This window comes from Protomyctophum parallelum (assembly GCF_964188405.1).
Source record: "Protomyctophum parallelum genome assembly, chromosome: 17".
Lineage (NCBI taxonomy): Eukaryota > Metazoa > Chordata > Actinopteri > Myctophiformes > Myctophidae > Protomyctophum > Protomyctophum parallelum.
In genome coordinates this window covers 41,111,794-41,128,529 of record NC_139719.1, presented here as the reverse complement: position 1 = coordinate 41,128,529, position 16,736 = coordinate 41,111,794, and the positions used below count along the sequence as shown (strand labels likewise).

Sequence of the window (16,736 nt, the reverse complement as noted above, 5' to 3'; positions counted from 1 at the left end):
AATAGCAGATCTACAAGCTCATAGTGCGGCACCGAGTGCCACGCTACGAGCTTGTAGATCTGCTATTTTAGAAATTTTAGAAAAATCATGAAAATGTGTCGCAAATCTTTGAATAATATATTCTTTCAGATCAAACGCTTTTAACTCAAATCTTTGCTTCTGGGGGCGTCCCTGGAACAACAATTATTTTCAGATGGGAGTCGGTGGCCAATTACATAAACTTTTCGAGGTCCTTGACATGAAATATTGAGAACCACTGGTATAGAAACATGAGGTAAACTGACATCTTTTACATTTCGACGTCAGGTCTAAATGGGTTGTTAAACTTTAAGCTTTTATGGAAGATCCGAGACCATCCGTTGTTCTGGTTCATGGAAGATGCTTCTGAACAAGTATTCTAGTTCGACCACATCTTACAACGACTATTAACTGGAAATAGCCGATCTGCAAAGACAGCAGATCGACTATTTTAAGTGCACGACATGCTTCCATAAAAAGACATGCCGACTGGAATTCTGTGGAATCCAAGTGACTGAAATCACACGCCTGTGAACTTGGAATGTACACTCGGGCCTACGTATAAAACTCCCACACGACGTCTGAAATAGATACGCCTCGCGCACCGGACCAGTGGACTCTACATTGAAAACCGTGTTTAACCCATTTTTGGGCGGGAACCCCTTTTGGTGTTTTAAAGCATTATGTTATACTTTAGCTATTGAAAAATAGCAGATCTGCTACTTTTGAAAAATCGTGAAAATGTGGCACAAATCTTCGAATATATATTCTTTCAGAGCCAACGTTATTAACTCAAATCTTTGCTTCTGGGGAGGTCCTTGGAACTACATATTTTCATATGGTGGTCGGCGGCCAAATACATATATTTTTGGGGGTCCAGGACATGAAAATGTTTGACATACAACGACTGACATACAGTATAAACATGGGTTTTTCCAGAAAGAATGTCTTAGAAAACTGATTTAGAAGGCATTTGTAGAATCAGGTCTAAATGGGTTAAACACATGGCCAAACAGAGGCAGCACAAGGCCTGCCTATAGCGCCGAGACTCAGACGGCTGACTCAGAATCGAATTATAGTCCTTGTCAACACGGTGGCGCGTTAAAGGGCATCCTCCTCTGTGTCGGCGTCAGACATCAAGAGGACTGGCCTGACCCCCAACGGCCGGAGACATGATGTGTCTGGACACCATGGAGAGAACGTGTTGCTTTTCATGTTGCAGGGAAGGAATATTACAGGATATTATAACCCATTATAATAGAATTATATATCTGATGGCAGCTCCCGGCTTTCAGAAGACTGTATAGCGTTCGTAGAGGATGGAAGAGTCTGTCTGTGTTTGACTGTATAGCGTTCGTAGAGGATGGAAGAGTCTGTCTGTGTTTGACTGTATAGCGTTCATAGAGGATGGAAGAGTCTGTCTGTGTTTGACTGTATAGCGTTCATAGAGGATGGAAGAGTCTGTCTGTGTTTGACTGTATAGCGTTCGTAGAGGATGGAAGAGTCTGTCTGTGTTTGACTGTATAGCGTTCATAGAGGATGGAAGAGTCTGTCTGTGTTTGACTGTATAGCGTTCGTAGAGGATGGAAGAGTCTGTCTGTGTTTGACTGTATAGCGTTCGTAGAGGATGGAAGAGTCTGTCTGTGTTTGACTGTATAGCGTTCATAGAGGATGGAAGAGTCTGTCTGTGTTTGACTGTATAGCGTTCGTAGAGGATGGAAGAGTCTGTCTTGAAAGATTCATGGTTAACTAACCTTCCTTTTCAGCTGCTGGATCTCAGCCTGGGTGACGGCATGTTTTATCTGAAGCTGAGATGCAGAGAGAGAGAGAGAGAGAGAGAGAGAGAGAGAGAGAGAGAGAGACAGAGAGAGAGAGAGAGAGAGAGAGAGAGAGAGAGAGAGAGAGAGAGAGAGAGAGAGAGAGACAGAGAGAGAGAGAGAGAGAGAGAGAGAGAGAGAGAGAGAGAGAGAGAGAGAGAGAGAGAGAGAGAGAGAGAGAGAGAGAGAGAGAGAGAGACAGAGAGAGAGAGAGAGAGATCAGAATGTTAGACACTGTACATTAGCAGTTGTGGAAAAACATACTCTATGTAAAACTATGATCAGAACATCTGTTGACAGATTAATTCATTCTCAGGGATAGAGATAGAGCTCGATAACCGATACCGGAAATATCCGATAACAAGCTTATTGAGTACCCGTTATCAATAAGCTTTGGTCTTATCAAGCCTGTTATCGAGCATAGCGGCCCGTGATGTCATGGTTATTCAAACAAGACAAGAGGCCATCGAACTGTGCATTTGTTTGTTTAACTGTATGTAATGTGTTTTGTTTAACTGTATGTAATGTGTTTTGTTTAACTGTATGTAATGTGTTTTATTTTATTATTTTTGTTCTGTATTTATTGTCAAATCATTTTGTGATAAGATTTTGTTTGTATTTGTGCTGCCATGGGGATGTGGGGGGGGGGGGGGATATATGTAAATTGTTCTGAAAATACTTCTTTGTACTTTAAAGAAAATCAATAAACATATGTTTAAAAAAAAAAGACAAGAGGCCATCAAGAAATAAATCTAATCACCCACAAACATGTCAGTCAAAAAGTGTACCTGTCAACCACCGCTGTCCAAGTAAACAAAATTACGCTTTAAAGTGGCTGTTTACATATTAACCAGTTAACAGTTTCTTTGATATTATAAAAAAGGTCAATTGCCTTCCATCCTAGTGAAAGATACTGGTTCTGTTCAGAACGTATTGTCTCCCGTCGTTCCACAAAATATTACAAAATGCTCAATAAGAACCAGGCTCGATAAGCCTGATCGATAAGGTGCTCGCTATCAATAAAATCAACAAGCTCCATCCCTGCTCAGGCTACATGTTCCTGCTCACCTCCTTGTCCGTTCAGAGCACCATTAGGTATCATTCTCAGGCTACATGTCCCTATATATCCTAACCTATGTGACTATGTCCGTTCAGAGCACCATTAGGTATCATTCTCAGGCTACATGGTCCTGCTCACCTCCTTGTCCTTGTGGGTCAGCTTCTCTACATGGTCCTGCTCACCTCCTTGTCCTTGTGGGTCAGCTTCTCTACATGGTCCTGCTCACCTCCTTGTACTTGTGGGCCAGCTTCTACATGTTCCTGCTCACCTCCTTGTCCTTGTGGGCCAGCTTCTCTACATGGTCCTGCTCACCTCCTTGTACTTGTGGGCCAGCTTCTATACATGTTCCTGCTCACCTCCTTGTACTTGTGGGCCAGCTTCTCTACATGGTCCTGCCTCACCTCCTTGTACTTGTGGGCCAGCTTCTTTCTCTACATGGTCCTGCCTCACCTCCTTGTACTTGTGGGCCAGCTTCTCTACATGTTCCTGCTCACCTCCTTGTACTTGTGGGTCAGCTTCTCTACATGGTCCTGCTCACCTCCTTGTACTTGTGGGTCAGCTTCTCTACATGTTCCTGCCTCACCTCCTTGTACTTGTGGGTCAGCTTCTCTACATGGTCCTGCTCACCTCCTTGTACTTGTGGGCCAGCTTCTATACATGGTCCTGCTCACCTCCTTGTACTTGTGGGCCAGCTTCTCTACATGGTCCTGCTCACCTCCTTGTACTTGTGGGCCAGCTTCTCTACATGGTCCTGCTCACCTCCTTGTACTTGTGGGTCAGCTTCTCTACATGGTCCTGCTCACCTCCTTGTACTTGTGGGCCAGCTTCTCTACATGTTCCTGCTCACCTCCTTGTACTTGTGGGTCAGCTTCTCTACATGGTCCTGCTCACCTCCTTGTCCTTGTGGGTCAGCTTCTCTACATGGTCCTGCTCACCTCCTTGTCCTTGTGGGTCAGCTTCTCTACATGGTCCTGCTCACCTCCTTGTCCTTGTGGGTCAGCTTCTCTACATGGTCCTGCTCACCTCCTTGTCCTTGTGGGTCAGCTTCTCTACATGGTCCTGCTCACCTCCTTGTACTTGTGGGCCAGCTTCTACATGTTCCTGCTCACCTCCTTGTCCTTGTGGGCCAGCTTCTCTACATGGTCCTGCTCACCTCCTTGTACTTGTGGGCCAGCTTCTATACATGTTCCTGCTCACCTCCTTGTACTTGTGGGCCAGCTTCTCTACATGGTCCTGCCTCACCTCCTTGTACTTGTGGGCCAGCTTCTTTCTCTACATGGTCCTGCCTCACCTCCTTGTACTTGTGGGCCAGCTTCTCTACATGTTCCTGCTCACCTCCTTGTACTTGTGGGTCAGCTTCTCTACATGGTCCTGCTCACCTCCTTGTACTTGTGGGTCAGCTTCTCTACATGTTCCTGCCTCACCTCCTTGTACTTGTGGGTCAGCTTCTCTACATGGTCCTGCTCACCTCCTTGTACTTGTGGGCCAGCTTCTATACATGGTCCTGCTCACCTCCTTGTACTTGTGGGCCAGCTTCTCTACATGGTCCTGCTCACCTCCTTGTACTTGTGGGCCAGCTTCTCTACATGGTCCTGCTCACCTCCTTGTACTTGTGGGTCAGCTTCTCTACATGGTCCTGCTCACCTCCTTGTACTTGTGGGCCAGCTTCTCTACATGTTCCTGCTCACCTCCTTGTACTTGTGGGTCAGCTTCTCTACATGGTCCTGCTCACCTCCTTGTCCTTGTGGGTCAGCTTCTCTACATGGTCCTGCTCACCTCCTTGTCCTTGTGGGTCAGCTTCTCTACATGGTCCTGCTCACCTCCTTGTCCTTGTGGGTCAGCTTCTCTACATGGTCCTGCTCACCTCCTTGTACTTGTGGGCCAGCTTCTACATGTTCCTGCTCACCTCCTTGTCCTTGTGGGCCAGCTTCTCTACATGGTCCTGCTCACCTCCTTGTACTTGTGGGCCAGCTTCTATACATGTTCCTGCTCACCTCCTTGTACTTGTGGGCCAGCTTCTCTACATGGTCCTGCCTCACCTCCTTGTACTTGTGGGCCAGCTTCTTTCTCTACATGGTCCTGCCTCACCTCCTTGTACTTGTGGGCCAGCTTCTCTACATGTTCCTGCTCACCTCCTTGTACTTGTGGGTCAGCTTCTCTACATGGTCCTGCTCACCTCCTTGTACTTGTGGGTCAGCTTCTCTACATGTTCCTGCCTCACCTCCTTGTACTTGTGGGTCAGCTTCTCTACATGGTCCTGCTCACCTCCTTGTACTTGTGGGCCAGCTTCTATACATGGTCCTGCTCACCTCCTTGTACTTGTGGGCCAGCTTCTCTACATGGTCCTGCTCACCTCCTTGTACTTGTGGGCCAGCTTCTAAACATGGTCCTGCTCACCTCCTTGTACTTGTGGGTCAGCTTCTCTACATGGTCCTGCTCACCTCCTTGTACTTGTGGGCCAGCTTCTAAACATGGTCCTGCTCACCTCCTTGTACTTGTGGGTCAGCTTCTCTACATGGTCCTGCTCACCTCCTTGTACTTGTGGGTCAGCTTCTCTACATGGTCCTGCTCACCTCCTTGTACTTGTGGGCCAGCTTCTACATGTTCCTGCTCACCTCCTTGTCCTTGTGGGCCAGCTTCTCTACATGGTCCTGCTCACCTCCTTGTCCTTGTGGGCCAGCTTCTACATGTTCCTGCTCACCTCCTTGTACTTGTGGGCCAGCTTCTCTACATGGTCCTGCTCACCTCCTTGTACTTGTGGGTCAGCTTCTCTACATGTTCCTGCTCACCTCCTTGTACTTGTGGGCCAGCTTCTCTACATGTTCCTGCCTCACCTCCTTGTACTTGTGGGCCAGCTTCTATACATGGTCCTGCTCACCTCCTTGTACTTGTGGGTCAGCTTCTCTACATGTTCCTGCCTCACCTCCTTGTACTTGTGGGTCAGCTTCTCTACATGGTCCTGCTCACCTCCTTGTACTTGTGGGTCAGCTTCTCTACATGTTCCTGCCTCACCTCCTTGTACTTGTGGGTCAGCTTCTCTACATGGTCCTGCTCACCTCCTTGTACTTGTGGGCCAGCTTCTCTACATGTTCCTGCCTCACCTCCTTGTACTTGTGGGCCAGCTTCTCTACATGGTCCTGCTCACCTCCTTGTACTTGTGGGCCAGCTTCTCTACATGGTCCTGCTCACCTCCTTGTACTTGTGGGCCAGCTTCTATACATGGTCCTGCTCACCTCCTTGTACTTGTGGGTCAGCTTCTATACATGTTCCTGCCTCACCTCCTTGTACTTGTGGGCCAGCTTCTCTACATGGTCCTGCCTCACCTCCTTGTACTTGTGGGCCAGCTTCTCTACATGGTCCTGCTCACCTCCTTGTACTTGTGGGCCAGCTTCTCTACATGGTCCTGCTCACCTCCTTGTACTTGTGGGCCAGCTTCTCTACATGGTCCTGCTCACCTCCTTGTACTTGTGGGCCAGCTTCTCTACATGGTCCTGCCTCACCTCCTTGTACTTGTGGGCCAGCTTCTCTACATGGTCCTGCTCACCTCCTTGTACTTGTGGGCCAGCTTCTATACATGTTCCTGCCTCACCTCCTTGTACTTGTGGGTCAGCTTCTATACATGTTCCTGCCTCACCTCCTTGTACTTGTGGGTCAGCTTCTATACATGGTCCTGCTCACCTCCTTGTACTTGTGGGTCAGCTTCTATACATGTTCCTGCCTCACCTCCTTGTACTTGTGGGTCAGCTTCTATACATGTTCCTGCCTCACCTCCTTGTACTTGTGGGCCAGCTTCTCTACATGTTCCTGCTCACCTCCTTGTACTTGTGGGTCAGCTTCTCTACATGGTCCTGCCTCACCTCCTTGTACTTGTGGGTCAGCTTCTATACATGTTCCTGCCTCACCTCCTTGTACTTGTGGGCCAGCTTCTCTACATGGTCCTGCTCACCTCCTTGTACTTGTGGGTCAGCTTCTCTACATGGTCCTGCCTCACCTCCTTGTACTTGTGGGTCAGCTTCTATACATGTTCCTGCTCACCTCCTTGTACTTGTGGGTCAGCTTCTCTACATGGTCCTGCTCACCTCCTTGTACTTGTGGGCCAGCTTCTCTACATGGTCCTGCCTCACCTCCTTGTACTTGTGGGCCAGCTTCTCTACATGTTCCTGCTCACCTCCTTGTACTTGTGGGCCAGCTTCTCTACATGGTCCTGCTCACCTCCTTGTACTTGTGGGCCAGCTTCTCTACATGGTCCTGCTCACCTCCTTGTACTTGTGGGCCAGCTTCTCTACATGGTCCTGCTCACCTCCTTGTACTTGTGGGTCAGCTTCTATACATGTTCCTGCCTCACCTCCTTGTACTTGTGGGCCAGCTTCTCTACATGGTCCTGCCTCACCTCCTTGTACTTGTGGGCCAGCTTCTCTACATGGTCCTGCTCACCTCCTTGTACTTGTGGGCCAGCTTCTCTACATGGTCCTGCTCACCTCCTTGTACTTGTGGGCCAGCTTCTCTACATGGTCCTGCTCACCTCCTTGTACTTGTGGGCCAGCTTCTCTACATGTTCCTGCTCACCTCCTTGTACTTGTGGGCCAGCTTCTCTACATGTTCCTGCTCACCTCCTTGTACTTGTGGGTCAGCTTCTCTACATGGTCCTGCTCACCTCCTTGTACTTGTGGGCCAGCTTCTCTACATGGTCCTGCTCACCTCCTTGTACTTGTGGGCCAGCTTCTCTACATGGTCCTGCTCACCTCCTTGTACTTGTGGGCCAGCTTCTATACATGTTCCTGCCTCACCTCCTTGTACTTGTGGGTCAGCTTCTATACATGTTCCTGCCTCACCTCCTTGTACTTGTGGGTCAGCTTCTATACATGTTCCTGCCTCACCTCCTTGTACTTGTGGGCCAGCTTCTCTACATGGTCCTGCTCACCTCCTTGTACTTGTGGGTCAGCTTCTCTACATGTTCCTGCCTCACCTCCTTGTACTTGTGGGTCAGCTTCTATACATGTTCCTGCCTCACCTCCTTGTACTTGTGGGCCAGCTTCTATACATGTTCCTGCTCACCTCCTTGTACTTGTGGGCCAGCTTCTCTACATGGTCCTGCTCACCTCCTTGTACTTGTGGGCCAGCTTCTCTACATGGTCCTGCTCACCTCCTTGTACTTGTGGGCCAGCTTCTCGGGGTCGGTCTCCAGCGGGGACATGTCCTCGTTCTCCGCCAGGTCGAACACCTCGATGGCGCTGGGGTAGGAGGACGGGCTGACGTCCTCCTCGTCCTCCTCCTCTTCGTCCGTGCCGTACTCGCCGCCCTGCGGAGGAAAACCGTTTGATCTTTTTTACACACGGCTTTAGCTACCCATTCTGACCTGAGATCAGATTCTACAAATGTTCTTCTACATCCTGACAGTTTTCTGAAAAAGCTATGTTTCTATGTGTCAGTCGTTCTTCGATTTTTCAAAAATAGCAGACCTACGAGCTCGTAGCGCGCCACTCGGTGGCGCGCTATGAGCTTGTAGATCTGCTATTTTTCAATAGCTAAAGCACAACACAATGCTAACACCAAAAGGGGTTCCCGCCCAGAATGGGTTAAATATCATAAGATTTTAGTCGACTAAATCTACAGGTGATTTAGTCGACTAAAATGCATTTCGGCGGGCCTTGATGCCGTCCGTCGTAATGACTGTTTTTACATTCGCTGAGAGTAGCCGATCTACAAGCTCACAACGCGTGTAAAATGCCTCATACTGGATCTCTTGTCCTTCCTAACATTTTAGTCTAGTTTGTATTTGTTGACGAAATTGCCTATATATTTAATCTTAGTTTTAGTCGTCATAGCTTAGTTTTCATTTAGTCAGTGGAAAAGGGCAGTCGACGGACATTTTTCGTCATAGTTTTAGTCGAGGAAATCAACACTGCCTAGCTGGCTGGAACCGTCCATCACCACCTTGCATGAAGTGTTACTATTATAGGGATGTGCTGAAGTAGCATCAGATGAACACCAGGTGGTGCCAAAGCTCCAGTCCAGCGACTGCAGGCTTTGTGTGAACCCATTGTGGATGCTTCATTCCAAACATAGATAGAGTTGCTGCAAGACCCGCTCTGTCTAATGCAATGTATTGTGCGAAATGATTGATTGTTTTTCAAAACAATCACTCCCATTGTGAAGCGACGGGGCGCTCGTATCATCGTATACATCGTCATGACGTAAAATAGACACTATGCTTATTTTCTCAGACACTATGACGTAAGATTCTCCATTCATTGTCAATGGGAATTTAACACATTCCATCCCAGCCCTCTAGGGGAAAACGTGGCGCCAGTGCCAGAGAAATGCGCGAAAAAACCAAAGAAGAAGAAGAGCAGCCCCCTGGCTAACCGAGGAATATGAAATGGAGGTAAGGTCACCGACAGGAAGTTCGGCAGAATGCACTGGAGCTATGACAGGCCGTTCTGGAAAATTTGGGCAGAGGTTCTTCGTTGGCATCCAGGGAGTGGGTGTGCAAAGTTTGGCATGGACCGGGTTAACGGTGCCGGAGATTAGCTGTACACAGACGGACGGACGGAGCGCAAAACACTCTCTGCCCATGCCTTCGGCCTGGTGGAGACAATAATAATAAAATGATTGAAAGAAAGAACTAGTGTACCGTCTGCTAGCGTGCTGCTCGCTCATGTTATGGATACAACATACTGTTGAATCAGTAATTCAACAAAAAATACTTATAACACGCACAATCAATTGCATTAAACAGTGCTGCAGATAGCAGGTCTTGCTGCAATTCTATCGATGTTTGTATAATTAAGCATTGTGGATTGTTCCCTTTGTTAACACTGTGAAGACATCATTGTGTGTGCGTGGCTCTCTCTGACAACACTTGTCAAGAAGAAGCCGCAATGTGTCAGCATGCAACCCCTGTTGTTGACATGGTGCTAATGTGCGCCATTTTTAGCTTCATTTTAGGAACCATTTCTGATTTGCAAAACATGTCAACCAAATACAAGACACGCTAATATGGTGTGGGAGGAGGAGGAGGAGGAGGAGGAGGAAGAGGAGGGTCCCCCCAGGGTCCTGCTCAGGGACACCTTGACACATCCATAGACCGGAGCCGGAGGGCTGGGAGTCGATGACCTTCTGATTACCAGACAGACAGCCTCTCTTCCCACTGAGCTACTGCATGGCTGCTTCAACCCATTCTGACCTGAGATCAGATTCATACGAGGTTTCCACGGGACACACACTGGTCTGATTATAACCCATTCTGACCTGAGATCAGATTCTAAAAATGTCAGTCGTTCTTCGATTTTTCAAAAAATAGCAGACCTACAAGCTCGTATCGCGCCACTCGGTGGCGCGATATGAGCTTGTAGATCTGCTATTTTTCAATAGCTAAAGCACAACACAATGCTAACACCATAATGGGTGCCCGGTCAGAATGGGTTAAAATTTCCGACGTGCTAATGGGGGACCATTTAGAACAGGGGTGCCCACACTTTATGGACTTGAGAGCTACTTTCAAAATGACCAGCACAACAACAACATCTACCCAACGAAAACATAAAAGCATTGTTGAAAATGGCTTTGGAATAGCGGTGCTGGCGTTACATTTAAGACAAATGCACTTACACAATGGGAAAGGGGGGAAATGGAATAGGTAGAGTTTTTTTCTATTTCATTTGTAATCTACCGACATTTGTGCGCAGCAGCAACACTCTTGAAAACAAAGTATTGCATTATGGGTTTGAGCTGACAGGCCCTTTTACAATGTGGTTTGCTATACTAACATAAATGTGCATGCACAAGGGCTGCCAAAGTATAGGCTATCTTTAGTTGTTTTTTCGCCCCCTCTCTTCGAAGTTAGACTGGGCATTACTCCTCCAGGTTCAGATTCTAGGATTAGGGATCATAGGATCAGCATATCGGAGATGTAACTGTGGAGCCTGTACACGCAGGGCTTTAAAAGTAATCAGTCAAACCTTTACAAAAAATCGATGCCAACGCTAGCCGTTTTTAGCCCACAGACAGTTTGTCCACAAACAACACACGGCGCTCTCTGCCCAGAAAAACCACACAAACGGAAAGGGGAGCCGAGGACACACAGGGGGCCACGTGACGGTGCCACTCATGATTTATAACTAAAAAAGGTCGTTTTCATTTTGTCAGGCTGGGTGTAATTCAATTCATGCCTGCAGGTTGCATGCGTAATCGTCTCTGTCGGGGCAGAAACCTCACAACTCCACATTTCACTGAATGCCCTGCTTCATCATCATACAAGAGCGTCACACACAAGAGAAGTCACAAACAAGTCCAAATTGATTAAATCTATTAATTACCAGCTGCATTATTATGATCTGATAGACGTCGTCCGCTGCGTCATACCAAAGCCTATACACGGGTTGTGGAAAGGGCGCGCTGTGATTGGCCAGTCGCTGTGATTGACAGCCTAACCTTAAACCTCAGTAAATTCCTAACCTTAACATCTCTAATGTCCTAATGTGCAATATTGTGAAACGGTAGGAAAAGGAGCTCCCCACCACACTAGCGCCATTTCCTAAACAATAATGCAAACGATGTTTTGGTAATATTGTCCCCGTCTGACCACTACAAATGCCGTAATCGCATTAACCCATTTAGGCCTGACATCGAAATTAAAAAAAGCCTTCTAAATCCTGACAGTTTTCTGAAATACCTATGTTTCTATAGGCCTATATCACTCAATATTTCATGTCAAGGACCTCAAAAATGATCTGTAATTGGCCACCGACCCCCATCTGAAAATATGTTGTTCCAGGGACCCCTCCAGAAGCAAAGATTTGAGTTAAAAACGTTCCTTCTGAAAAAATATATTCCAAATTTGAGGCACATTTTCACGATTTTTCAAAAATAGCAGACCTACAAGCTCGTAGCGCGCCACTCGGTGGCGCGCTATGAGCTTGTAGATCTGCTATTTTTCAATAGCTAAATTATAACATAATGTTTAAAACACCAAAAGGGGTGCCCGCCCAAAATGGGTTAACAACCCAACTATCTATCTGTGCAACACACGCTTCCAAATCCCAAACCACTGAAGTCAGAACTCCAGGTTTCCCCCGCCGCCTCGGACAGAGACGATATAATAAGAGCTGTAAATGTAATCTGTGGTCAAGTGGACTGAACGAATTAAGTCTGTTCTGTTGTTGCCATGGCTACGCGTAATAACAGCGCCGCGTGTTTGTTTCTGCTGAAAGCGTGCCAGGTGCACGGCCTTGCCACTTAACTTGTGAATACTATGAATACATTATTAATTTCAATGGCTGAGGCTCACAGCACAGCTCCACTGGAGGAGCATTGTGGGGGTTCAGTGACTGAGGCTCACAGCACAGCTCCACTGCATGGAGGAGCATTGTGGGGGTTCAGTGACTGAGGCTCACAGCACAGCTCCACTGCATGGAGGAGCATTGTGGGGGTTCAGTGACTGAGGCTCACAGCACAGCTCCACTGCATGGAGGAGGCTGACTAAGATAGCCTAGTGTCCAAGACCCGGACACCTAGACACATCCAGACACATCGAAGGAGGCCGCCCTAGGGGTTTTGTATCAACTTACTTCCTACTTCCTATTATTATTATTATTACTATTATTATGTTATAATTATTAGTTGTACCTTATTATTATTATCATTATTATTATTATTACTTTATTATTATTATCTCTTATACCTGTTTAGAATGTGTTTTCCCACCGTCCCTATACTGTCCTCCTCATGTCGCCCTAGACACTACCCCTACAATCACAGAGATCCCTCAAATCTCATCTACCCAGCGCGTTCACCCAGCCATCACATTGTGGTGGAGGGAGGACTATGGAACTGCCGAGCAGCTACCAAGAAGAATATGCCTGAATTCATTTCAGGCCACGCCTCCCTCAAGTCTCTGCATTTCCTTGCTCTGACTGAAACCTGGATCACCCCAGATAACACTGCAACTCCCGCCGCGCTCTCTGTTTCACACAAGTTCACCCACACCCCCCGCCAAACAGGTACAGGGGGTGGTACTGGGCTACTAACATCCCCCAAATGGAATTTCCGTGTCTTAAATCTCTCTCACCTTTCTCTGTCCACATGTGAATTTCATGCTATCTCAATATCACAGCCAGTCCCCCTCATCCTCATTGTGCTGTATCGCCCTCCAGGAACTCTCGGGAACTTCCTGGAAGAACTAGACTCTCTGATCAGCTCGTTTCCGGAAGATGGCACCCCTCTGATTCTACTGGGGGACTTCAACCTTCCTACCGCAGAGAAATATCTTCCCGTTACATCCCTTCTGGCCTCATTTGACCTCTCCCTATCTCCCTCCCCTCCCACTCACAAGGCTGGTAATGTTTTGGACCTTGTGTTCTCCAGAGCCTGCTCTCCCTCCACACTCTCTGTTACCCCCTCAACTAGGTCTGACCACCACTTCATAACCTTCTCCCTCTCTCTCTCCACCCTCCCGCCTAAACCTATTAACCCTCCGAACGTCACCTCCCGATGCAATCTCAAGTCCCTAAACCCCTCCTCCCTCTCATCCTCTATTCTCTCCTCTCTACCCTCCCTGGAGTCCTTCCTCTCCCTCTCACCTGACACTGCAACCTCATCCTTTCTCTCCTCTATCTCATCTGCATTCGACCAACACTGCCCGCTCTCATCCAGGCCAGCTCGCTCATGTCCACCGGCTCCCTGGCTATCTGAAACTCTCAGATCTGAACGAACACCTCTAAGGGCAGCCGAAAGAAAGTGGCACAAGACGAAGCTACAAGATGACCTTTCACACTTTCACTCACTCCTCTCTGCCTTTGCCCACTCACTAACCACTGCTAAAACCTCTTTCTACCACACCAAGATCCAATCCTGTACCTCTAACCCAAGGAAGCTCTTCTCCACTTTCACCTCCCTCCTTAAACCCCCTCCCCCCACTCAACCTTCATCCCTCACTGCTGATGTTTTTGTCAACTACTTCGAGAAGAAGGTTGATGATATCAGCAGCTCCTTTCCTCCCCTCCCACATAAAGTAGCATCCGACTCAACCAACACTAACCCCAACATACCATGCATGTCCTCCTTCTCTCCTCTTTCCCCAGACGAGGTTCTACAACTAGTGACATCCTCTAGACCCACCACCTGCCCTCTTGACCCTGTCCCGTCTCCAATCTTCCAAACCATCGCACCTGATCTGCTCCCCTTCATCACCTCCATCATCAACACCTCAGTAACCTCAGGCTGCGTCCCATCTGCCCTCAAGTCAGCCAGAGTAACACCACTCCTCAAAAAACCAACCCTTGACCCTTCAGATGTCAAGAACTACAGACCGGTATCACTCCTTTCATTTATTTCTAAAACCATTGAACGTGTCGTCTCCAAACAGCTCTCTCTCCATCTCTCACAGAACAACCTGCTGGATCCCAACCAGTCCGGATTCAAGAAGGCCCACTCCACAGAAACTGCCCTGCTGGCAGTCACAGAAGCACTACATGCTGCCCAAGCTGCTTCCCACTCTGCAGTACTGATTCTCCTAGACCTATCAGCAGCATTTGACACAGTGAACCACCAGCTGCTCCTAGACACCCTAGCGGAGCTAGGCATCGGTGGAACGGCACTAAAGTGGTTCTCCTCCTACCTCACCGACCGGACCTACCAGGTTTCCTGGAAAGGTCTGTTATCATCCCCCCGAACCCTCCAAACTGGGGTCCCACAGGGATCTGTACTTGGTCCCCTCCTTTTCTCACTGTACACTAAATCCCTTGGCACTATCATCTCTGCCCACAATATATCCTATCACTGCTACGCCGATGACACACAACTGTTCCTATCCTTCCCCCCCTCTACCACTCAGGTGGAAGAGCGCATCACTGCATGCCTGGCTGACATCTCACAGTGGATGTCCTCCAACCATCTCAAGCTGAACCCAGACAAGACTGAGCTTCTCTTCTTCCCAGCTAAGTCCTGCCCTATGCGGGAGCTAACTATTTCCGTAGACAACGCCCTGGTAACGTCTGTCCCAACAGCCAGGAATCTTGGTGTTGTCCTGGACAGTCAGCTCTCGTTCAAACCTCACATCACAGCTGTCACTCGATCCTGTAGGTTCACACTCTATAACATACGACGAATTAGACCGTTCCTCACCCAGGAATCAGCCCAGCTCCTAATCCAGACAACAGTCTTATCAAAACTCGACTACTGTAACTCCCTCCTTACTGGCCTACCAGCATGTGCACTTAAGCCTCTCCAGCTGATCCAAAATGCAGCAGCTCGCTTGGTCTTCAACCAGCCAAAATTCTCACATGTCTCCCCCCTGCTCCGCTCCCTCCACTGGCTCCCGGTCGCTGCCCGCACAGAATACAAAACTCTGATGCTGGCATTCAAAGCAACCAAAGGTATGGCTCCCCCATATCTTACAAGTATGATTGAACCCTACAAACCCTCCCGCGCACTCAGATCAGCCAACGCAGGGAAGCTGGAAGTACCCTCACTAAAAACGCCGGGACAACGCTCCACACGTCCCAAACTCTTCTCCCTTCTGGCTCCAAAACTGTGGAATGCACTTCCCATTGCAGTCAGAACTGCAGCATCACTCCCAATCTTCCGCCGTAGCCTGAAAACCCACCTTTTCAGACTCCATCATGGCCCTTAGCACTTACCCTAAACCCTTAGATAGCATTTCTGTTGGATTATATAGCATTTGATACAGACTTATAGCATGTTATGTAGACAGCACTGTAATTGTATTGTATGTAGTCATAGCACGCCATAGTACACATATATAGCATAGTAGTAAAGATGTATAGTTTATATGTATAGTGTATGTATAGTTTCACTATATAAATATTCCACTGTTACTTTCTTAGCTTACGCATGTTTCATGATAAATGCTTTTTATGTGATGTATTCCCATGCTTTGTTCTTGCTTAAATGTAAGTCGCTCTGGATTAAGAGCGTCTGCTAAATGCCTAAATTGTAAATTGTAATTGTAGGAGCATTGTGGGGGTTCAGTGACTGAGGCTCACAGCACAGCTCCACTGGAGGAGCATTGTGGGGGTTCAGTGACTGAGGCTCACAGCACAGCTCCACTGGAGGAGCATTGTGGGGGTTCAGTGACTGAGGCTCACAGCACAGCTCCACTGCATGGAGGAGCATTGTGGGGGTTCAGTGACTGAGGCTCACAGCACAGCTCCACTGCATGGAGGAGCATTGTGGGGGTTCAGTGACTGAGGCTCACAGCACAGCTCCACTGCATGGAGGAGCATTGTGGGGGTTCAGTGACTGAGGCTCACAGCACAGCTCCACTGGAGGAGCATTGTGGGGGTTCAGTGACTGAGGCTCACAGCACAGCTCCACTGCATGGAGGAGCATTGTGGGGGTTCAGTGACTGAGGCTCACAGCACAGCTCCACTGCATGGAGGAGCATTGTGGGGGTTCAGTGACTGAGGCTCACAGCACAGCTCCATCAGAGCATTGTGGGGGTTCAGTGACTGAGGCTCACAGCACAGCTCCACTGGAGGAGCATTGTGGGGGTTCGGTGACTGAGGCTCACAGCACAGCTCCACTGGAGGAGCATTGTGGGGGTTCAGTGACTGAGGCTCACAGCACAGCTCCACTGGAGGAGCATTGTGGGGGTTCAGTGACTGAGGCTCACAGCACAGCTCCACTGGAGGAGCATTGTGGGGGTTCAGTGACTGAGGCTCACAGCACAGCTCTACTGGAGCCCTGAAACTGGGAGGTCGGGGGTTCGATCCCCGGCCATACCTAACCTGACGCTGCCAGATCCAATAAGCTTGCTACACAAATTTGTTTCACAGCTTATTGGGATCTGGGATCGCGGAAGCAAATTCGATGACGGGGCT

The 16,736-nt window shown here is 48.3% G+C and overlaps 1 protein-coding gene across 1 annotated transcript in view; it reads right to left on the bottom strand.

Moving 5' to 3' along the window:
* Window positions 1-16,736, bottom strand: part of LOC310874770 (neurabin-2-like) — an 82,246-nt gene that overhangs the window by 5,296 nt on the left and 60,214 nt on the right. Inside the window, exons 10-11 of the mRNA XM_083787633.1 lie at window positions 8,039-8,194; window positions 1,773-1,826 (exon numbers count right to left, since the gene is read on the bottom strand). Coding sequence (XP_083643759.1) covers window positions 1,773-1,826; window positions 8,039-8,194 — 210 coding nt within the window. The remainder of the gene's footprint in view (window positions 1-1,772; window positions 1,827-8,038; window positions 8,195-16,736) is intronic.